Raw genomic sequence first — 19845 nt, forward strand, 5'->3', positions numbered from 1 at the left:
TATGTGCACGTGGAACACTTGGAGCTCTCATATATTTCTGTGGGGAATGCAGAATGGTATTGCAGCTTTGGAAAACAGTTGGGCAAATTCTTATAAAATTAAACACACACTTACCACATGGCTTAGCAATCCAACTCCTAGGTATTTTCTCAAGGGAAATGGAAACTTAGGTTCACACAAAAACATGTGCACAAATGCTTTATTTGTAATAACTAACCTTGGAAACAACTCAAATGTCCCTCAACAAGAGAACAGATGAACAAGCTGTATCGTATCCATACAATGCATGGATGAGTAGAATGGAATTTTACTCAACAATCAAATGGCTGAACCACTGATACACACCAGATGGATGCAATTCAAATGCCTATGCTAAATGAAACAAGATGCCACAAAGTATGATTTCCATATGACATTTCGGAAAAGGCAAAACTGTAAGGACAGAAAACAGAACAGTGGTTGCAAGGTGTTAAGCATGGGCAAGTAGTTGACACTAGGGGGTGCAATGGGGAAATTTTAGGCGGTGCTGGAAGCGCTCTATGTTTTGATTGGTGTTGGTTACACCACTGTATGTGCTTATCAAAAGAGAACTGTACACTAAATAGGGTGGATTTTATGCAGTGTAAATTATATCTTCATTTTTAAAGTTTATACAAATATAAAATTTTTATAATTTGTATATTTTAATAAATTTTATAAACTTTTAATATAATTTTTGAAATGTGTGTTGAAAAAGCCAAATGCTGAAAAGCAACATGGCCATTTAATATGTAAAAACTCTAACCATAGTAGGCTAATATTATACTTGGTATCCTAAACAATGTTGAAATATACAGAGGGGAAAGGATATTCGATGTTTTATTAAAGTTACTGTTTATTCCCGTTTGACTAGAAAAGGATCAATTCTGGTTTCCCCCATTGATTAGATGTGATTATTCTTTTCTATTCTATTTCCCTGTAGATGACACTGAAACTTGAGATGACAGACTATTGGGACCTTAACCCTGGAGATTCTGATTCCACAGGTGTAGGGTAGGGCCTGGCAATCTATTTTTTGGCACAGTTTCTCAGGTGATCCTGCTGCACAGCCAGCACCATCCACATGGTACAGCTTGATGCCAGAGAGCAGAAGGTCACACATGGTGCAGCCCAGCTCACCAGGGCAAAAGTTAAGATAAAGTTTGCAGGCTCAAGCCAGAGCTGAAAATATCTCCTTTACTGGGTAGGGGTATTCTGTTGGCTAATCACACGGGGAAAAAAAAAAAGAAAGACAGAGGGGCAGAGAGGAAGGAAAGGGAAAGAAAAATAAAATGGAAGGATTAGGAAAAGGGACAAACACCATAGGTACTTCTACATACAACATTAACAACATAATCCAGGGGGGTCAGAATTCTGGCCTTATGACTGTTGAAAAAACTCATCCGAGGCTTGGAGAATTTTCTATAAGCACAGTAATATACACATACATATTAAGAAATAGCTACCCGGGGAAGGGTATAATCACATTATTCTGTTCCATTCTCTAATATGAAACACCACCCCTCACAAGCATTATTGCCAAGTTATTCCATTTTCCAGTGGGAATACTTTGAATCTGTTATGTCAAAAATTCTTCCCCAAAGCACTTTCCATACACTCACTTTGAAAAGAAAGCTCTCAGCATGGTAATGGATGGTATGGATGTCCACTTCGCTTCCTAGGCCTAGCAAATACCAGTTTGTCATTGTGTCTTCATTCATTATGAGGCCATGGAGATTCCCAAAAATCTTCCCATTAATAGCTAAGAAGGTGAAAAGAAAATAGCCTTTGGTTAGTGAAAAGACATTTAACCTGGTTTTAAAAATGGTTCAAGAAGATCTCAAGGTCACTGGTATTTTCATCTACCTGGTAAATATGTAACAATCTCACTCACAGTTACCATTCTAGACCTAAAACTCAGATGACCCAGAAATCCTTATACAAAGAGAGCCAGAAAAGAGAAACAGCAGTTTATTTTTTAAAGCCACATCTTGGTAGCAGTGTTTGTTTATGCAGCATATTCTCATTACAAAATTGGTTACAGGCCCACTGGTGAAGTAGTCAGATTTATAGCATTCCACAGATGAGTGGACTAAGGCACAAACAACCACGTTTATACAAATCAAAATTGATGACTTAGAAGATATTTTCTTAATATTTATCTTTCTGAGAAATAGTTTCATTCTGAACTAGTTCAGCCTAATCAACTAGTTATGGCTGAATCTCCAAAAAAAGAAGAGCTAGAGCTTCACCAGGGCTGAGCCCACGACCCAGCAATGACCAATGCAAACTGAGTTCACATGAGGATGACTCTCGCTCCTCTGCTTCCGACTGACTTTTTATGCTGTGCATCACGGCATAACCAAATAAGCTGCATTCATTAAAAACAGAGATCATACTAAAAGACTTTGGTAGAGGAAAGCAAAGTTGGTAGGGGAAACAGTAACTGAATTGGGGATCAGGCTACTGTATTCTAATCTATGTTAACAGCTAGCTTTGTGACCTTGGGCAAGGCCGATCCTTTTGTGCACTTTTGGTCAAAAGTAGGTCTTGGTGAGAGAGTGTGGATATGTCCATCTGAATATATTACTCCTGCCCAAACAAACCAACCTACCTTAAATTACATAGACACATTAAAACAGAAATTTGGTGATGGTGTTTCATGGCCCAGAGACAAGTTAAACCAGACCCTTAAATGTGATCAAACGGAAGTTTTGATGTGGCCAGGTATGGTGGTTCATGCCTGTAATCCTAGCACTCTGGGAGGCCGAGGTGGGAGGATCACTTGAGGTCAGGAGTCTGAGACCAGCTTGAGCAAGAGCGAGATCCCGTCTCTACTAAAAATAGAAAAATTAGCAGGGTGTGGTGGTGCATGCCATAGCCCAGCTACTCGGGAGGCTGAGGCACGAGGATTACTTGAGCCCAGGAGTTTGAGGTCGCAGTGAGCTACGCTGACACCACGGCACTCTACACTCTAGCCCAGCTGACAGAGTAAGACTCCGTCTCAAAAAAAACAAAAAAACAAGTTATGGTGTATTCTTACAGCAATAAAGAAATAAGTGACAACTTATTTTTAAGGAATTACATCACAGTTTAGAGATCCCAGCATTGAGAGGTATATGTCCCTAAAAGTTGGTTCTAAGCCTCAATGACAGACAACAAATGGCTAGGCAGGTTCACTCTGAAGGAAAGCTTCACTCCAGGTGCCCTGGGAAGTGGGCAAGGCTCAGAGAAGGTTACTGGGGACCTCCTACAGTTACAGGAATTTCTACGAGCTTATCTCAACAAGGATCTTCTTTTTAAACCCTGATTACCATGCATTCTGTTGCTCTCCTCAAAATCATCAGAGGGCTTAAAATCTCGTGGATCTTTATTGAGATACTTCTTAATATTGTCATCCAGATACCAGGATTCATTCTCATTAAATACCAAAAACAAGAGAGCAAATTCATAATCAATATCACTTCTTCTTCCCTTTTCATTCAATATTCCTTCTCGACATACAATCAGAGGACCCATCAAACCACTATACATGTCCTAAAAGAAAAATAAACTGAATTAGAAAAGCCATTACATGATTTAGTGATATTCCATTCCACCTGCCACCATTCTAGTGTAGGATCTTATTATAATACTTCACCCTAGAATAGAAATTGGCTCCTCTCTGGGCTCTGGCTCCCCCCCACTCCAGCCTGCTCTCTAATCACCACCAGATTACTCTCCACTCCCACATCTATAAGTCTTAAGGGATTTTTCATGGCCTACAGAATAAACACAAACCCTTGACGGGTCTATGAGCCCTTCCATGTGCTCCCTCAATAAATTTTTCTGGCTTAGTTCCCCCCTGCTTTCCTTTGGGACCCTATATGACAGCCAAATGGGACTTTCAACATGTCTCAAACACACCCTCCACTTCCCTATTTTCAGCGTTACTCATAATGCTCTTTCTTCCTAGACTTTCCAAAGCTTCCTATAGTGCCTTGGTTAGCCCACCACTCTTATAGAATTTACCAGATTCGGAGCTGTATTATAGCTATAAGTGCAGACATGTATTATTTTCCCTACAAAGTTATGTTTCTTCAAGACAAGAATATTTGCAACCCTCACAGCAGTTGTAGGGTCATTTGCACATCACAAGTGCTCAAAAAATATTTATTGGGATGCATAAAAATTAAATAAATATGGGTTTCCCATAATTCTAACATGTGAGTTTATTTTTTCAAGGACCTTGTTTGTCTATCCCCTATACTCTAACACTGCCCAGTACAACCCAAGGACATGAATATAAGCCTTCTAATATCTAAGAGGAAGGGTAAAATAATCCCTCACATTTTTCTATAACGAGCAATGCTTACATTTTATATCAGATATGACTTCAGTTTGGACTTTGGTTTATGACATATAATTAATGACTATAGTTGTTTTTCATACCCATACTTGACTCAAATTCAGCGTTAAATTTTTGCCTTTTATTTCTAGGTTAGACTATTTATTAGTCAAATAGTTTCATAGTTTCAGTTACTATCTCTCGAATATGCTTTTTCCCTGATACCTAGTAGCCCTAGTAATGCCTTCAAAATAAACAGATTTCACACATCCAAAACCATGAATAAATTATATTCTAAGGTACTTTAATTTTATTGTTATCTATTTATATATCCCCTTTTGCTTTAATCTACCTTAAAAGTTCTAAATTTGATAATTAAAACTTTGGGATTTTGTTTGTTTTTATCCCCCATACTTTAAATCAAGGGTCAGCAAACTGTTTTTTGTTTTTTTTTTAATAAAGCGCCAGATGATAAATATTTTTGACTTTGTGGGCCATACTGTCTCTGTTGCAACTACTCAATTCAACCATAGACACTGTGAATGAATAAGCGTAGCTAGATTTAGCCAGTGGAGCATTGCATGAGACCCCTGCTCTGAATCGTTACACCCCTTCGTATATGCCACCCTGAGCTGTGCTGACCTGAATAGTCAACTGACAGCCACATTCCTTTGGGCCTTTTGATTGCTCTTTCCACCTTACCTTCACAAAGTTGACTGTGGAATAGTAAACCCACGGAATGCAGTTGGGATCAGAGGGCCCTGGACCAGATCTTTCAGGGATATTCCATCTGTAAGTTTTTATGTCTCCTGTAATAAATGAAAAGAAATGGAAAGAATTTGTTAGAGTTATCTCTGCTCCAGATGATTTACCTGAAGAAATACAAGCAAGTCTTTATATATTTTTGTCATTGTTTATTGCTGGAGAGAATGACCCATTCATTAGAAATGTTCGTATTAAACTCACATCTTGAGTTCCACAATTTCAAAATGAAATGGCAGATTTGTCATTTCATACTCCAGCCTTCCCTCTAGTTTACCTGTTTCTATTGTTGACTGGTGAGTATTGAGGAAATGGAGACTTAGTTTTTATCTAACTGTTCTCAAATTCCATATCTCCCCTCCAGGAGCTGTCCTTGAGCACATCTTAGTCACTGAGGGTCTTAGCCTTGTCCTCTTAGGGAATCACCAGGGAGCTGTGTAAGCTCTTGATACTCAGGCCTCACCCCAGACCAATGAAATCAGAGTATATGGGTCTGGGACTCGGGTACCAGTATCTTTGAAAGCTGCTCAGGTGAGCAAGTGAGAGCCAGAGAGAACCAGAGAGAATCAGAGAGACCTAGTTCTCAATCTCAACCCTGTCACTTCCTATTTATCCAACACTGGCAAGCTACTCACCTTCACTGAACTTTAGTTTCCTTACCTGTAAAGTGGGTTAGTCATCAGAGGTTTCAAATTGTGAGGATTAAACGAAATAGTGAAATTAAATACGTGGGGTAGTGCCTCACATTGAAGGCAGTCAATCAGTGTTAATTTTTATGTTCACTACAGTTGTCCCTCCTTATCCTTGGGGGATAGATTCTGAGACCCCCAGTGGATGCTTGGAATCACAGATAGTACTGAAACCTATATATACTATGTTTTTTTCCTATATATACACATCTATAATAAAGTTTAATTTATAAATTAGGCACCGTAAGAGATTAACAAAAACTAATAATAAATAGCAAAATTATAACAATATACTGTAATCAAAGTTATGTGAATGTGCTTTCTCTCTCTCTCTTAAAATATCTTAATATTTTCGAACCAAGGTTGATAGCAAGTAGCCGAAACCACAGAAAGCAAAACCACAGATAAGGGGACCACCGTAATAGCAAACATGAGCCCCTGTGGGTAGGCACCATATCTAGGCATCCCCTGTGGCTGACCCAGAGCCCTGCACGGAGGAAGAAGCATCAATCTATCTGCATGAAATAGCAAGATAATCACATGGTAAAAGTCCCAAATAAAACTCACACTTTAATCAGTACCTCCTTTTGAACTATTTGTGTCTGATCCCCCCCATCAGAACAACAAACCTATGGCTGCATATGTGAGCCACAATGCAAAACAAAAGTAGTGCTTGCATGTAACTTTGCTCCGTTTTTGCTAATACATCAGTGGGTAGCTATACAACTTCAGATCTAGTTTCCGTTATGTTTCCTTAAAGCCCCTGTGCCTGGTTAATCACAAGATAAACAGCGACTATTTAGCTTCCTAAATGCAAATGGCCACAGGAGTGGTGTTATTAAAGTTGGAACGATCCATTGCTCACCCCAGCAGCAATCACAGCAGTGAATGTGAAGATGCTCAGTAAATGTTGGTTGAGTGATTTCACTAGAAAGAAGAAGAAATTTCTAGAAGAAATTTTCCTAAGATGCTTGTTTGTGCTCTTTTTCTCACACATGCCTGGATAACCTTTCTCCTGCACCTTGCTTGGGCTTCCTGCATAAAATTAATTTATTTCTTTCTTCTCCCTCCCCACCCCAGTCTCTGAGCTCTCCCAAACCTTTCAGTCTTGTCGGGAGCCCTTGTGAAGAATCTCTTCCTCTGAGTTCTAGTAAGAAAAATGCTTCTTTGCCACGTTCGAGTCCATTCTCCTCACTCCCATGACCCTCACCTCAAGATCTCTCGGGAGGCCAGTCGGTGCAGAGGGCTGTGTGCCTGGAGTCCTCACCTTCAGGGCACATCAGCCTGCGGGAGCTCACCCCCGCCTGCCCACAGCCCTGCCAGAGCCCCCCCCCCGCCAATGCCTGAGTGGCACCTTTCCTCTTCCTTCTGGAATTGTTTTCAATCGTCAAAAATGAAGAACTTTATTTAATGGCTCTTTTGACCCATTGAAAACCATTTCTTTCCTCATAAAAGCAAGACACCTCCATTGTAGAAAACATAGAAAGTACAAAAAGTATGAAGTGGAAAAGATATCACCGCTATTTAAAATACCACTGCCAAGATATAACCTGTATTAATATTTTGGATTATTTCTTTTCTAGCCTTTTTTTATATTTGTATTTTGCTTAACATGATATTATAAGTCTTTCCTGTGTCATTAAAATCTTTTAAAATATCATTTAATGACTGCATCATATTCCACTGCAAGGATGTTCCAAAACTTAAATATTTTCCTATAGATGGATATGTAGGATATTCATGAGAGGTTTCCTGAAGCATCACAGCTTCTGACATGGGCTAGTGGGAGAGCTGAAATAGTGGCCAAGGGAGGTTTTCTTTCCTCTGACCTCACCTTTGTACAGGTACCTTGCTAACTTTTTCTAGCAATGCATTAGATTGTTTTTCTTTCTTCTCTTTATGCATCTTTAAATGTTTTAAAGTTTATATGACCATTATTGTAATTACTATAGTATTAAATGTTATAATGTTATGGAATATAATTGTCCTGTAATTATATCTGTGGTTGCTATCCAGTTCATAACTGTGGGTCACCGCAGATCTTGACATTTAGTACAGCCACAATTCAACTGTCTTCTTGGAAGCCCTTCTAACTGTGAGATCTTTCTTCCTTCAATACATCTTTTGAAACCAATCTAGAGACTTCCACTTTCTGGTCCAATACGTAAAGAGTTTAGAAATTGCCACTCCATCCTAACAACAATAAGGCTGAAACACAGTGATAGTAAGAGGAGCTCTTCAAGACCTCTCAGAGATCAGAAAAGAGTTGAATCTGATGTCCTCATCAGGACGGAGCAGACCTCTGGAGCAACTTACCTGGCTTCGTCACGGGCACTTGGAATTGCTTTCCAGTATCCATCTCCTCCACACCCTGGGCTGAGATGGAGTAGGGCCGCCTGGCTTTGTTCTTAAATATAATCAGCACTGAGTCACCCACCTCGGCATGAATCATTGGGCCTAAAGGCAAAACACAGGCCTGTGTGCATTATCGTTGCTCTTTTCAACATTGATGTAACTTACACGTTGGTAGTATTTTGAAGAATAAAATAAAGTTCAGCTTCTTCATTAGTGTACTTTCTTTAGAGGGCAATATCGTATAGTATTAAATATCATGTAGTCTTTGGGAATGGGAACAATCTGGGCTTGAATTCTACCTCCTTAACTTATTAGAGGGACCCTGGGTAAGTCATGTAATCTGTCTCAGTCTCAATTTCCTTATCTGTAATAAGTGTTTAATAACATCTTTCACATAGGGTTATAGTAAGGATTAAATACCATAATGCATATAAAATGCTTATGTCGGTACACTGAAACACAGTAAGTACTCAATAAATGCTTCACTTTTTACTGCTACTGGACATAATCTACGGGAGAAGCCATATCCACAAACCATGGTGACTTTCAGTTGTAATCCCCCTATATGTCAGCTTTGGTAAGTCTGAAGTTGCTCATTATCTAATAAATGAATATAATAAAAGTAAGGAGGATCCAATGAAATAATTTGTATAGAAGGGATTTGAAAGATTAGAGTGCAATGAAAACATACATTTATGTATTGATTTATAATCAATACAGCAATTTCTCTAACACATGTCCAATGCTGTTTCTCAGTATTTGTATACCTGAGGAGATGTGTTCCCATGTGCACACTTGTGTTGGCAGCAACCGGGCTGTGTGCCAGTGGGGATGAGCCCATGCCCCGCCTGAGAGAGCCTGTGGCAGCACGACTGTAGCTGCTCCCCCCATGCCAGGCGCTGCTCCCCTGGCAGTGCTCAGAACGTGCATGCCCTGCACTGTCAGAGTGTCGTGCTCACCGTGGGCTTCATGGGGCATCACTTCACGGTGAGCAGACTCCCGTTTCAGAAGCACCTCAGCCCTGATCCCTGTGGTTCTTTCTTGGGTATCTGGTGCATTCTACATTCACAGGGAGATACTCTCACGCTCTCACCGGCGGTGGTGGGCTGGCCACACCCATGCATTCTTCACTGATTCAAGCCCTGGTTTTAATTTACTTTTCTGAGAGAGACTGCTAAGGCCATAAGTAAATCTAAAATTTGTGGGACTATTAATATCTTCAGAAGAAAATATTTAGTATGAATTAGGAAGTTCTGAAAAGTACTCTTTTTTTAATGACAAAGCCAGAAATGAAAATCCTATGCATGTTCTTAAGCAGTAAATTTGGGTATAGTTACAGGTAGGTGCGGGCATATGCATATATTACCATTATAATTTGTGTACTCACTACCACTTAAATTGCACACACCTTACTGTGTCGGTAGGTAAGAGCAAATGCCTACCGATTTACAGTGCGATAGGTCACTATCGGAGAACAGTAATGAATGGGGGTGTGCCTGCCACGTGCCCTTTGAGTAATTTGAGGAGTCCAGGCCTCTAAGCTGCACCCCTCTGGCTGAAGTGCTCCTGGGCTTGGCTCTGATGAAGTCACTCATTTGTGTCACTTTACTGAGTAGAACCAAACCAGGGCTCTTTGGAGCACAATTCAACCCCCTCAACAGGACCAGCACCTTGTTGGCAGCAACAGGGCCGTGTGCCAACGGGGATGAGCTCTGTCAACATACACAGCTGGAGTGAAGGAGTGTTTCCATCATGGCTGACTTACTTGTTTGGTGTGACAAACAAGCTCACATGCAAATATTAATAGACCATGGAGGTGCGGGAAGGGTGGATGAAGCATTCACTAATTTACGAAGCTAGGAGTTGTGGGATCTTATTCTAATATTGGAAAGCACTGTGTAAGGCCATACTGTTTATATAAGTTACCTTGTATGTTCAAAAGCAGAACAGGGTTTAGGCCTCTGCCTTAAGTCTTTCAAGATGGGGTCATGTCTGGTGACTCCCAGGTGAACAAAAGTGGGGAAGGAGAGCAGGAAGTACTTATCTGATCACCAGGTCTGCAGCTTGGGTTCTGAGAAGGCCATGAGTCAGGGCCTCTCAAACTTAAACCAGACCTTCCACCCTCAGCCCCATCTCACACAGAGGCTCCTCTTCTGCCATAATTATTTTCATGGCACTGTGCCTGAATAATCCAGGACCTCGAAGAAGTTATGCAAGCACTCTGCCTGTGGTTCTCAGACATCAAATTGTTTCAAATTAGAATTTCCTGGCCCAGCAGAGGGGTTGGAAAGAAGCTTTAGAATATCGGACCCTGTTTAGGCTGCCCTGATGATACGGACTCCTGCTAGTGTGTTATCTGGTAGCCTTATCAGGACTATTCTTTGTACGAACTGAGGAGCACACAGCATGCTCCCTGCTAATGGCCGAGCAGGATGATACTGCACTCGGACAAATGCAGTCAGGCTACTCTGTTCCTTCCGTCCCTTCTCAGGCACAAATCTAAGAGGACATGTGTGTGCCTATGTGTCTGCGTGTGTGTGTGTGTGTGTGTGTGTGTGTGTGCATGCACATGATAGGGGCTGACAGTGCATGGCTGATAGCTGAGCCATACCCAGGAGTTCCAAGTGCTCCTCTCGCGGCGGCCGGGCTTTGATCTCCACAAATTCTCCATCGGTGTATTCCCTGTATACCACCTTCTTGTACTGAGAGCCAATCCAATTTTCAGTGTGGTTCATAAATATATCTCCATGTCTGTAAGTCAGAAGCATCAGAAATTAAAGTTGTCAGAAGACAAAAAAACCTTGAGTGCTCCTGAGTGATGCAAGGGGACTCCAGAAAAGTGCTCCCACATCTGGCTGTGATCAAGGGCTCCCTGGAGAGCTGGCCTTTTGCACCAGACTCTAAGAGTGGGAACAAGAACGTGCACTTTAAAGCTCCTTGGGTTCTGCTATTGGCTGCCCAGCACGGGCCCATAGCCCACCCTTGGGAACTCCTGATGGATGCTGAGTGGGACCAACCTTAGAGACTCCTAACGACCCTGTGAGGTTGCACTTCTCTTCTTAGGAACGACTAACCTCACACACATGCACCTGCACAAGCACACACACATCCACCCTCTACCACCCTGAGTCCCTCCATATTTCCTATGTATCATTTTGTACACTGTTAAGCTTTTCCACTTTGGAAGATCTCAAGAGGGCCTGCAATCTTTGAGGTTGTGTCTTGTGCATATACCCATATACAAATATAGGTAATATGGTTCATTCTTATAATTCATGGTAGTCATGTTCTAGAAAGTCACCGTGAATACCGAGTTAAGGAATACTGAACCATTGTTCCTAGGGAAAATACAGGGTGAGTTTCCCACAAATCTCTGGTCACAGTATTTTCATGAACAGATCAATGTATAACCTTGTTTTATGTGTGTTCCTGTTGAAAGACCCCTTATTTAATATATATTGCCGAGTTCTTAACATTGAACTCTGCAGCCAACAGCACTGTAACTCATGCCTGAATGAAGCCTCTCTAACACATATTTTCTCTGTAAGGTGCATCACAGCCTTCTTGCTACACTTGGGGGGTCATTTTAAACAATGAAAGCACTAACACAAAGCACACAAATGCAAAAACCGTGGCACTAAATAGACCCCAAAAAAGGACACTTTTTTACAGTATGAGAGCTAAAATGAGAGGGCAGAGAGAGTCCTTGTTTGACTTCAGCTGGAAACATGTACATCAGGCAACTTACATTTTTTTGCCACCCTATGCGTATCTGTGAATGACCACAAACAAGGATTGATTTGGGGGTTACAAATAAATTTTAGCAAGTAGGCACACTTGCAAAAGCAGAGGATGGACTGTACACGTATAGCACATTTAATCTTTCACCAAGTGGATCATCACAAAAGATAGATTAAAACAATCTATCAATTTTATCTCCAAAACACAGTGAGACTCATCTCCTTCCATCTCACTCCACTGCTCTCCCTCACCTCCAAGCCTTTATACAGGTGTTCCCTCTGCCAAGAACATGCTTCCTACCTCTTCAACTGGCCTAGTCGTCACGTCTCAGCTCAAAAACTACTTCCTCCTGGAAGCTTTCCCTGACCACTGGCCCACTGCCCACCTTTCCCCAAGGAGAGCTTATGGCTGTGTGCTTCCGCCATAAGCTGTGGCCGCACTCTGCCCTTCCCCTCTCGTAGTGACTGCCTCACTCACTTGCTCGCTCTAAAGTTTTCCCATGGACCAGGAATTCTGTGTGGGAAAGGACCTTGTCTACCCTTCTCTATATTGTTTCACTGGCACTTTGCACAATGCCTAGCACATAGTAGGTATTTAATAAACGCACATATACTATCCACCCTAGACTGTATGCTTCCCAGGGGAAGAGAACTTTTCTTTTATTTTCGCTTTCCAGGATCCCAAGAAACATGTGTGGTGATGACCAGCACAGCCCCTAAAGCCATGCTTTGCTGTGTTCCAGCTTTCCTTCTCTGCAATGCACCTGCCTCATGGGATTGGTGTGAGGAGTATATGAGTTAATATTTGCAAAGCCCTGTGTCGGGCACATATTAAGCACTAGGTAAGCACTTGCCTTATCATCATCTTGCGAGGATGGTGCATGAGGTGCTGAGCAAAAGCTGATCGAATGGGTCAAGTATGTCATGAGGATTATGTCAGATAAGGTTTGCAAATACCCTAGCAAAATGCCTGGTGCATAGTGGGTGCTCAATAGATGGTGGTAATTGTGGATGGTTAAATTACACATGTATCAGTCCACAGGCTCAGGAGCACTAGGAATACAACCTTATTTTTCTATCCCAACTTAATTTCTGTTTTCAAATTTCCACCTACTACACAAACTCCCCCTGGCATTGTACTGATAGTCCTATTTGTTGCTTTTCTAGGGTCCTGAGGCCTTCTAGCACGTTCTTAGGAAGCCCCAAAAGAAAGACTTCCAGGTCCCAAGGTGGGGCAGAGGGTCTGTGTTAACCAGGACAACAAATGTCTCAGGGATAACCTGTACCAAGAGGTGGTTCAAAAACCAGATGTGCCCCACCACGGCCTTGGGGGAAAGCACAGAAGCATAGAAATTAGGGTTGGTGCAGAAGGGACATTTGTCCCTGGGCTCCCATTTACAGAGGTGCCACAGATGTGCCCTGGGAGCACTTGTCATTTCAATTCTGTATTAAGTTTTTATCTACAGCATCTGGTGAACTGTGAGCGTGTCCTTATCTCACTTTGCTTTTATCTATTTATGGGCAATAACCAGAGTGACACAGGAAGAGTGTGACTATGGCATTCTACCCCCTTCCTTACCAGCACCTTCTATCTCTCTATGTCACTTGGGAGAGAGTTCCAGAAGACTGAGGCTAGACCTCCCTGGTAGCCCAGAGGGACGGAGGCTTAAAAGCAGGAGTTAAAATAAGTTGTAAGAAAATAATGAAGGCTACATTTTTTATACACCCACGGGCCAAAACTGTACGCATGACAAAATTATTATACAGTTATTTCTTTGGTTATGACAGCCTTTTAATGAAATAATCATTTTAGAAAAGGCCAAATTAAAATTCATTTCATGTTCCACTGCACCAGCATCACCTCTCTTTGCAGAAGAGAGGTGTCTGGTTTAACAAATAGGTTAGTGAATAATTGAATGGATTTTAAATCCTCCTGTTCTTGAGACAAAAAAATGAGGAGTCATTTGGGATTTTTTGTTTGTTTTTTTCATTTATCCAGAAGGTGGCACTGTTATACTCCCTGTTCCAGGAGTTTGCCCCCCCCCCCAAAAAAAAAAAAAAAAACGACAACAGGTAAGAAACAAATGTGGTAAGATTAGGAACAGTAGCATGTAGAGTTGTTTGTGTATGTCACAGCCCTGGAGGATTCGGAGGGGAGTGTGGTGGGAAGGGTTTTGGGCAGGTGGCAATGAAGAGCAACCTTGTGTGCGAGAGAACACGGATTTGTCGTTCAAAAGATCTACGTTCAGTTCCAGCTCTGCCTAGGACTAGTCAGACGACTTCACTCTTTGCACCCACGTTTCCTCATCTGCTTATCAGGACAGTGAGACCCAGGCGGAGGGTTGTTGCCAAGCCCAGGGTATTAACCTTGGGGACGGAAGTCTGCAGTCTGCACCTGACTCCTGCCTTGTTTAACCGTATCCCAGGGCACCCTGGGGAGCTTGGTCACTGGACTCGCCCGCTTAGGGCAGCAGAGGACCAACGCTCACCAGCCTGCTCTTGGCTCGAGCATTGCTGATTCTTCGGCATGCAGCACTGGCCACGGCACTTTCAAGGGAGGGCCGATCTTGCGGACTTTCTGGGTACAGAGCCTAGTGCAGGGACTGTTCTTCCTATCCCAATCGGGGATCTCTCCGCAGGCCTCCGACCCCTCCTCCGTTGTCCCCACCTGGATCAGCGCTCGGCCAGTGGCTCAGCCTCAATTTCCCTTCCCCGGGTCCTCAACCCCTTCCCCGGGTCCTCAGCCCTCAACAGCCCATCGTCTCACCCCGGATCTGTATCTGTACTCCATCTCTGCCCCTCTGGCCCCGCTGTCTTCCCAGTCCCACGGTGGCGGCGGGGCCCGCCCTTCCCTGCACCCCGCACTCCGCGCTCGCGCAGGGGCGCGTCCGTCCGCCCACGGCCGCACGGAGCCAGCCGCCGCCAGGAGGTGCGCGGAGCCTTCCAGGGCTGCGGCCGGCCGGCTTCCCTAACCTGTGCACGAATCAGTCTCTGCCTGCAGGGACCCTACGGACAAAACCGGGGCATCTTTAGGTTTCCGCCCCGGCCAAGCGCCTACGGAGCGTGCGCAATCCCGCGGAAGAGACTGGGCGGCGGCGCCTGCGGTACCTTTCCCCTCTTGCGTCCAAGGGCAGCTTTTCGAACTCCCAGTTTTTGTTAGGGGCATAATCCCATTCTACCTCTTCAGCGGCGACGTAAAACGTTCTTATCATCCCGTACGGCTGCTCAGACGCGTCCTTGTTGCCACAGCCGTTGACCTCATATATCTGACCCATGCCTCTCGAGAGGTGGTACAAGGTGGCACAAAACACCCTGAAAATACCTGAAAGAGAAACGGCTTGGCGTTGTGTGCGGTGCTCCACATTTTTGTTGTTATGGGTCTGTTTTTAGCAGACCTGCGTATTGTATTCCAAAATAAATAACCGATGAGGCAGATTTTTAAAATATCAATTTGACAGTAATTTAAAATCAGACCCCAAGCGGAATAAATTACTGTGAATATATTTACTTCAGGGGCAGAGGAGAAGTTGCTATTTAAAATTCACTTGTAACGGAAAACTAAAAATGTTGCTACCAAGAAATGACTTCTCTAGGTCTTCCTCATAATACATATTTATTTAAAAACAGTGTCTCCTGGAAAATCACCAATAGGTGTGACTATCTTAGCCCAGCCCAGTTTAAAAAGATCTAATTACCTGTAAGATGATTTTCCTAAACAAAATTCAAATTAGGCCACATCTCTGAAGTCGTGTATTTTGCCCTAAAGGATTTCACAAATTATAAAGTGTAATAATTCCATAAAGTAGTATTATTATTAAAGCCAAAGGTATTATTTCATTAAGCCTTTGAGCAAAGGAGTTTCTCATTTCCAATGGTAGGTCTATATTGTGCCAGATGAAAATGAAAAAGAAAAAAGAAGAAAAACCAATGAGATTTTTCTATATAATACCAGCAATCATGTCGACCGAAAATTATGTAATTTTTTAAACTGAATTGTCTAGATGAGTTGGCATCAGGTAGATATATCCTAATTGAACACACCATAAAATCATATAAAACAAATGAAATTATTGAAAATGTTAACTCTCAGTGAGATTGTTGGATCAATAAATCTTCCCCTTCCTCTAGAAGTGAGTGATTCGTGTGCCACTCACTAACCACTTGCAATGCACAGATATAGCTTCTATCTTGCTATACGTGTAACTCTGTTGTCTAAATATTGCAAGTTACTCCTCCTAGATGAGCAAATGTTTGAGTTGCAGCCTAAGGTCTATTCTACCCACTTCTGAGCACTGTTCTTGGCTTATAGGTAAGGGACAGGTATGGTGAAATGATCAAGCTTTTAAGCAGTCACAAATTTATCCTCATCACCAAACATAAACCAGAAAACAATGTGTTGAAGCTCTTTAGAAGCCTGTAGAGCATATGAGTAATGATCAAGACACTGGAGTGAGTGGCCAAATCTCTAAAATTATTCCAGCCAACTTTAGCTTTGAGTGCTTGTTTCTATGGATTAAAATGATTTTGCTATTTCTCCATTCCCTGTTCTTTTTTTCCTTGAAGACTGTATTTTTTTTAATTATTGTGTCCAAGGCGTCCCTTGGTTTGGGTGATTCATAATTGATCAACTATATTAATGTAGAGAGGTAGAACACTGGAAGTTTATGAGTTTTATAAGGCAAAGATATGGAGCTCCTAGTTTCAAGCAGTCCTTGGGCAAAGGTTTTGAAACCCAAGCCTCAAGTTCTTAACTGATGACACAGAGGCATCGAAACTGCAATTTCAATGTGAAGCAAAGTAGAGCATTCACTTAATAAATGGCAAGTACTCATTGTAGGTAGCATATTGGTTTCTTAAGACTGATGAAAAAATTGGGTTGGAAAAACATGTTCAATGCCCATAGCACTTGCTAACTGCACTTTTCATGCAGCAGTTAGCACACGCTACCATATCTTGCTCTATATCTTGTATAAAATGCCAAATTATCTAATTAGCTTGAAACCTCTAAGAGAACTTCCAGGTACTGGCATTTTATGGGGATTTCCATGGACTACAAACCCTGTGCAGTTTTCCCTGTGGGGAAACCAAGAGTGCCCAACAGAATGAAAATAGGGAAGTCCTCAAATAACATATCAAGAGACCACTATAGTCCCTAGAGAAGGGAGACCTAGCTGCAGCTATGGTAGGCTGCATCTGTAATCTAGCAGCATCCCGGGGGCTGTCCATGCCTGGTAGATGCTTCAGAGCAGCAACTGGAATGACCTTCATGCTCAGTGAGCACAAAACTTGTCCTATTTGTCAGGCCTGAATTTTTCATGGATTATGAATCAAGAGCATTCTCCTAGGGTTTGTGCAGCAAAGTCATTTAGAGGGCTTCTACTTCTGCTCTGTGGATGTTATTTTAGATACTTCTCCTCTGTCCTTCACACTATGTGTTTGGACTAATATACTGAGGAATCTCTGATTCTAATCAAGACTGTATCTGTTTCTACACTCCCTGAAGTAACCCAAGTCTACCAATTTCTTCTGGGGGAGGACTCTAAGAGGATGGGGCCTCAAGATACAGACGGACCCACCAAGTTTACCTGCACGGTCTGGCTGCATGAATGCTGTTGTGGCCATGTGGGGAAACAGGGTCAGGGAGTCTCGGTGAGTCCCTCGGAGGTGGATGGTGTTCCCTTGAAAAGAAATTCCATGCATGTCGGTGTCAGTGCCCAATCCAATCATATGCCAGGAAACTCTATCCTTTTTGCACATGCTTAGACCTGGCTGGTTGCCATACATGTAGCCATTGACAGCTAAATGGAAGGAAAAAGATAGTCAGAGCTCACTATAATTATGCAGATACACTGAAAACATACCATCTTAATGAAAAAAATTAGGGGGGGTTAGGAGTGTTCAAGCATGTAAACTATCGATAGAAGATCCCTGTTAACAGAGAATAAATAGTACTGGGGAAAAGCCACGTGGTAAATCAACTTAAAATGGAGACCAAAGTTAACAATGAATAATGAAAATATACTAAAATTATTAAAATGTTATATTTAATAACACATGCAAGGACACTAATTCTAAGAATCAATAAGAAATAAATCAGGTTGTTTTCTGACAAAATTGTTTCATGGCATGATATGATTTCCTTCGTTTTACACTTTATTTTTAGAGATTATAAAGAGTATCATTCTTGGAAAAAATTTTATTGACTCCATCAATTTCCCTATATTCTTCTCTAAACCTCTTGATATGAAAATCATTTTCTTTTGAGGTTTTTATCCTATCATCTCCCGTGTTAAATGTCTCTTCCTCAGTTATTAATTCATTTAATTCTGTCAGACCCTCCTTTGCCAGTGGCTTTGCATTTGAATCTAGAAGTTATCAAACTGATTTTACTGATTTCATGGATTCTGAATCATTCGAAAGACTGTCAGTCAATTGACACTGTATTTGCATGTCTGGTCAGTAGAGAGGGATTTTTGGGGAGGGCGAGGGCACTAAGTTTATAAGAGGTTAGTCCTTGAATAAATAAATATGCTTTATGATAACTTCTACTCCCTTACCCAGTAAAATAACTGCAGGGACTTTGATAATGATTGCTTAGATATGAAGACCTTCTGTGCTTCCAGAGTGGCAAATTGTTTTTGTCTTTTACATCAACCTCAATCCAGTGATAAGTGGCTATCTGTAGCAGCCCTTGAGAAGAGTTTAGAAACCACATTCCCACCCTGTAGGGAGGAATGCCGTGATTGCATCACAATGTCTGACAGATGAGTGCACATAATTATGTCTCAGCTTGATGTCCCTTAGAGACATAAACATTCTATCCCTCTGGTACTCTCTGCTAGTGCCCATAGTAGGAAGAAACAACCACCGTACGCATAAATGACCTGCTGTCATAATCCCATTATCAAACAAAATTACTTTTTATATCTGTGTCTGCAGAACCAGTGTTGTTTGATAATTGTACTCAAATCTGGGATTAGTGTTAGAAATTTCAAGAAGGCCTGGGGCTCCTGAGAACACCACATTTTCTAGGAAAAAAAAAAACCTTTGATAATGCTTTGGCAAATAAATAGTCTCAATCTTGTCCATCTAATGGTTAAAAGGTATGAGTGTAAATCAAGGTGCTAATAATTTAGTCCTTGGCTGGTGGATAGAGAATCTTCTCTTGCCTTGGAACTCTTGTTTAAAGCCTCTCTTGCTGGATCATTCACTCACTCATCCATTCACTCGTTCACCTTTTGAACACGGCCTACGTAAAAGACACAACACAAAGCATTTTCATAGCATGTGAGGCCCTTTCTCTTTGGCTTTGTTGTTTTTTTTCCTACTATTCCATGCAAGCAACAATGAAGCTAGAACTTAATTTATAATTAATGTGAAATTTAATTAAGAAACATTATTTTCCTTGAACTTTGCTTCAAAAACAACACATCCTGCCTTTCTAAGATGTGAAAATGAGTTTCTCATTGCCAAACCAAGTTGGGGCTAGATTTGACATGGTCCAATCAGTTGTTTAATATTTTCTAAAGTCCTCTCTGATGATAAATTTCTTTTATGATTTAGCTTCTCCACTAAGGAACTGCTATGTTTCCTCATTTCTAGAGTAGTTGCCCTTTTGTATTGTGTACCAAGAAGTTCATAAACAAATTTCATATTTAGTTATAGCAAAACTTTTCTTTTTATAGAAGAGGATACTGAAAATGCACTACTCCATACTTTCCATTGGTCCAAGAGGGGACGTCCAAGAGGGGACTCTGTTGAAAATGCGCATCTGGGACCATGGGGTCTGTGATCTGGTTACTGTGCGTCACTTGTAACCGTGGACTTTTTTGGACTTCTGTGGCAGGGAAGGAGGCTGGGAGCTATTTTGTTATTCTTTCATAATGTTTTTAAAGGCAATAAATAGATGTTATGCTGGGTCTTAAAACAAGCAGATTAGCATCCGTTATCTTAA

The 19845-nt window shown here is 41.7% G+C and overlaps 1 protein-coding gene across 1 annotated transcript in view; it reads right to left on the reverse strand.

Moving 5' to 3' along the window:
- Positions 1–19845, reverse strand: part of HEPHL1 (hephaestin like 1) — a 62696-nt gene that overhangs the window by 4865 nt on the left and 37986 nt on the right. Inside the window, exons 11-17 of the mRNA XM_045557114.1 lie at positions 17477–17689; positions 15000–15213; positions 10763–10902; positions 8113–8253; positions 5048–5154; positions 3333–3555; positions 1641–1780 (exon numbers count right to left, since the gene is read on the reverse strand). Coding sequence (XP_045413070.1) covers positions 1641–1780; positions 3333–3555; positions 5048–5154; positions 8113–8253; positions 10763–10902; positions 15000–15213; positions 17477–17689 — 1178 coding nt within the window. The remainder of the gene's footprint in view (positions 1–1640; positions 1781–3332; positions 3556–5047; positions 5155–8112; positions 8254–10762; positions 10903–14999; positions 15214–17476; positions 17690–19845) is intronic.

This window comes from Lemur catta, chromosome 7 (genome assembly GCF_020740605.2).
Source record: "Lemur catta isolate mLemCat1 chromosome 7, mLemCat1.pri, whole genome shotgun sequence".
Taxonomy (NCBI): Eukaryota; Metazoa; Chordata; class Mammalia; order Primates; family Lemuridae; genus Lemur; species Lemur catta.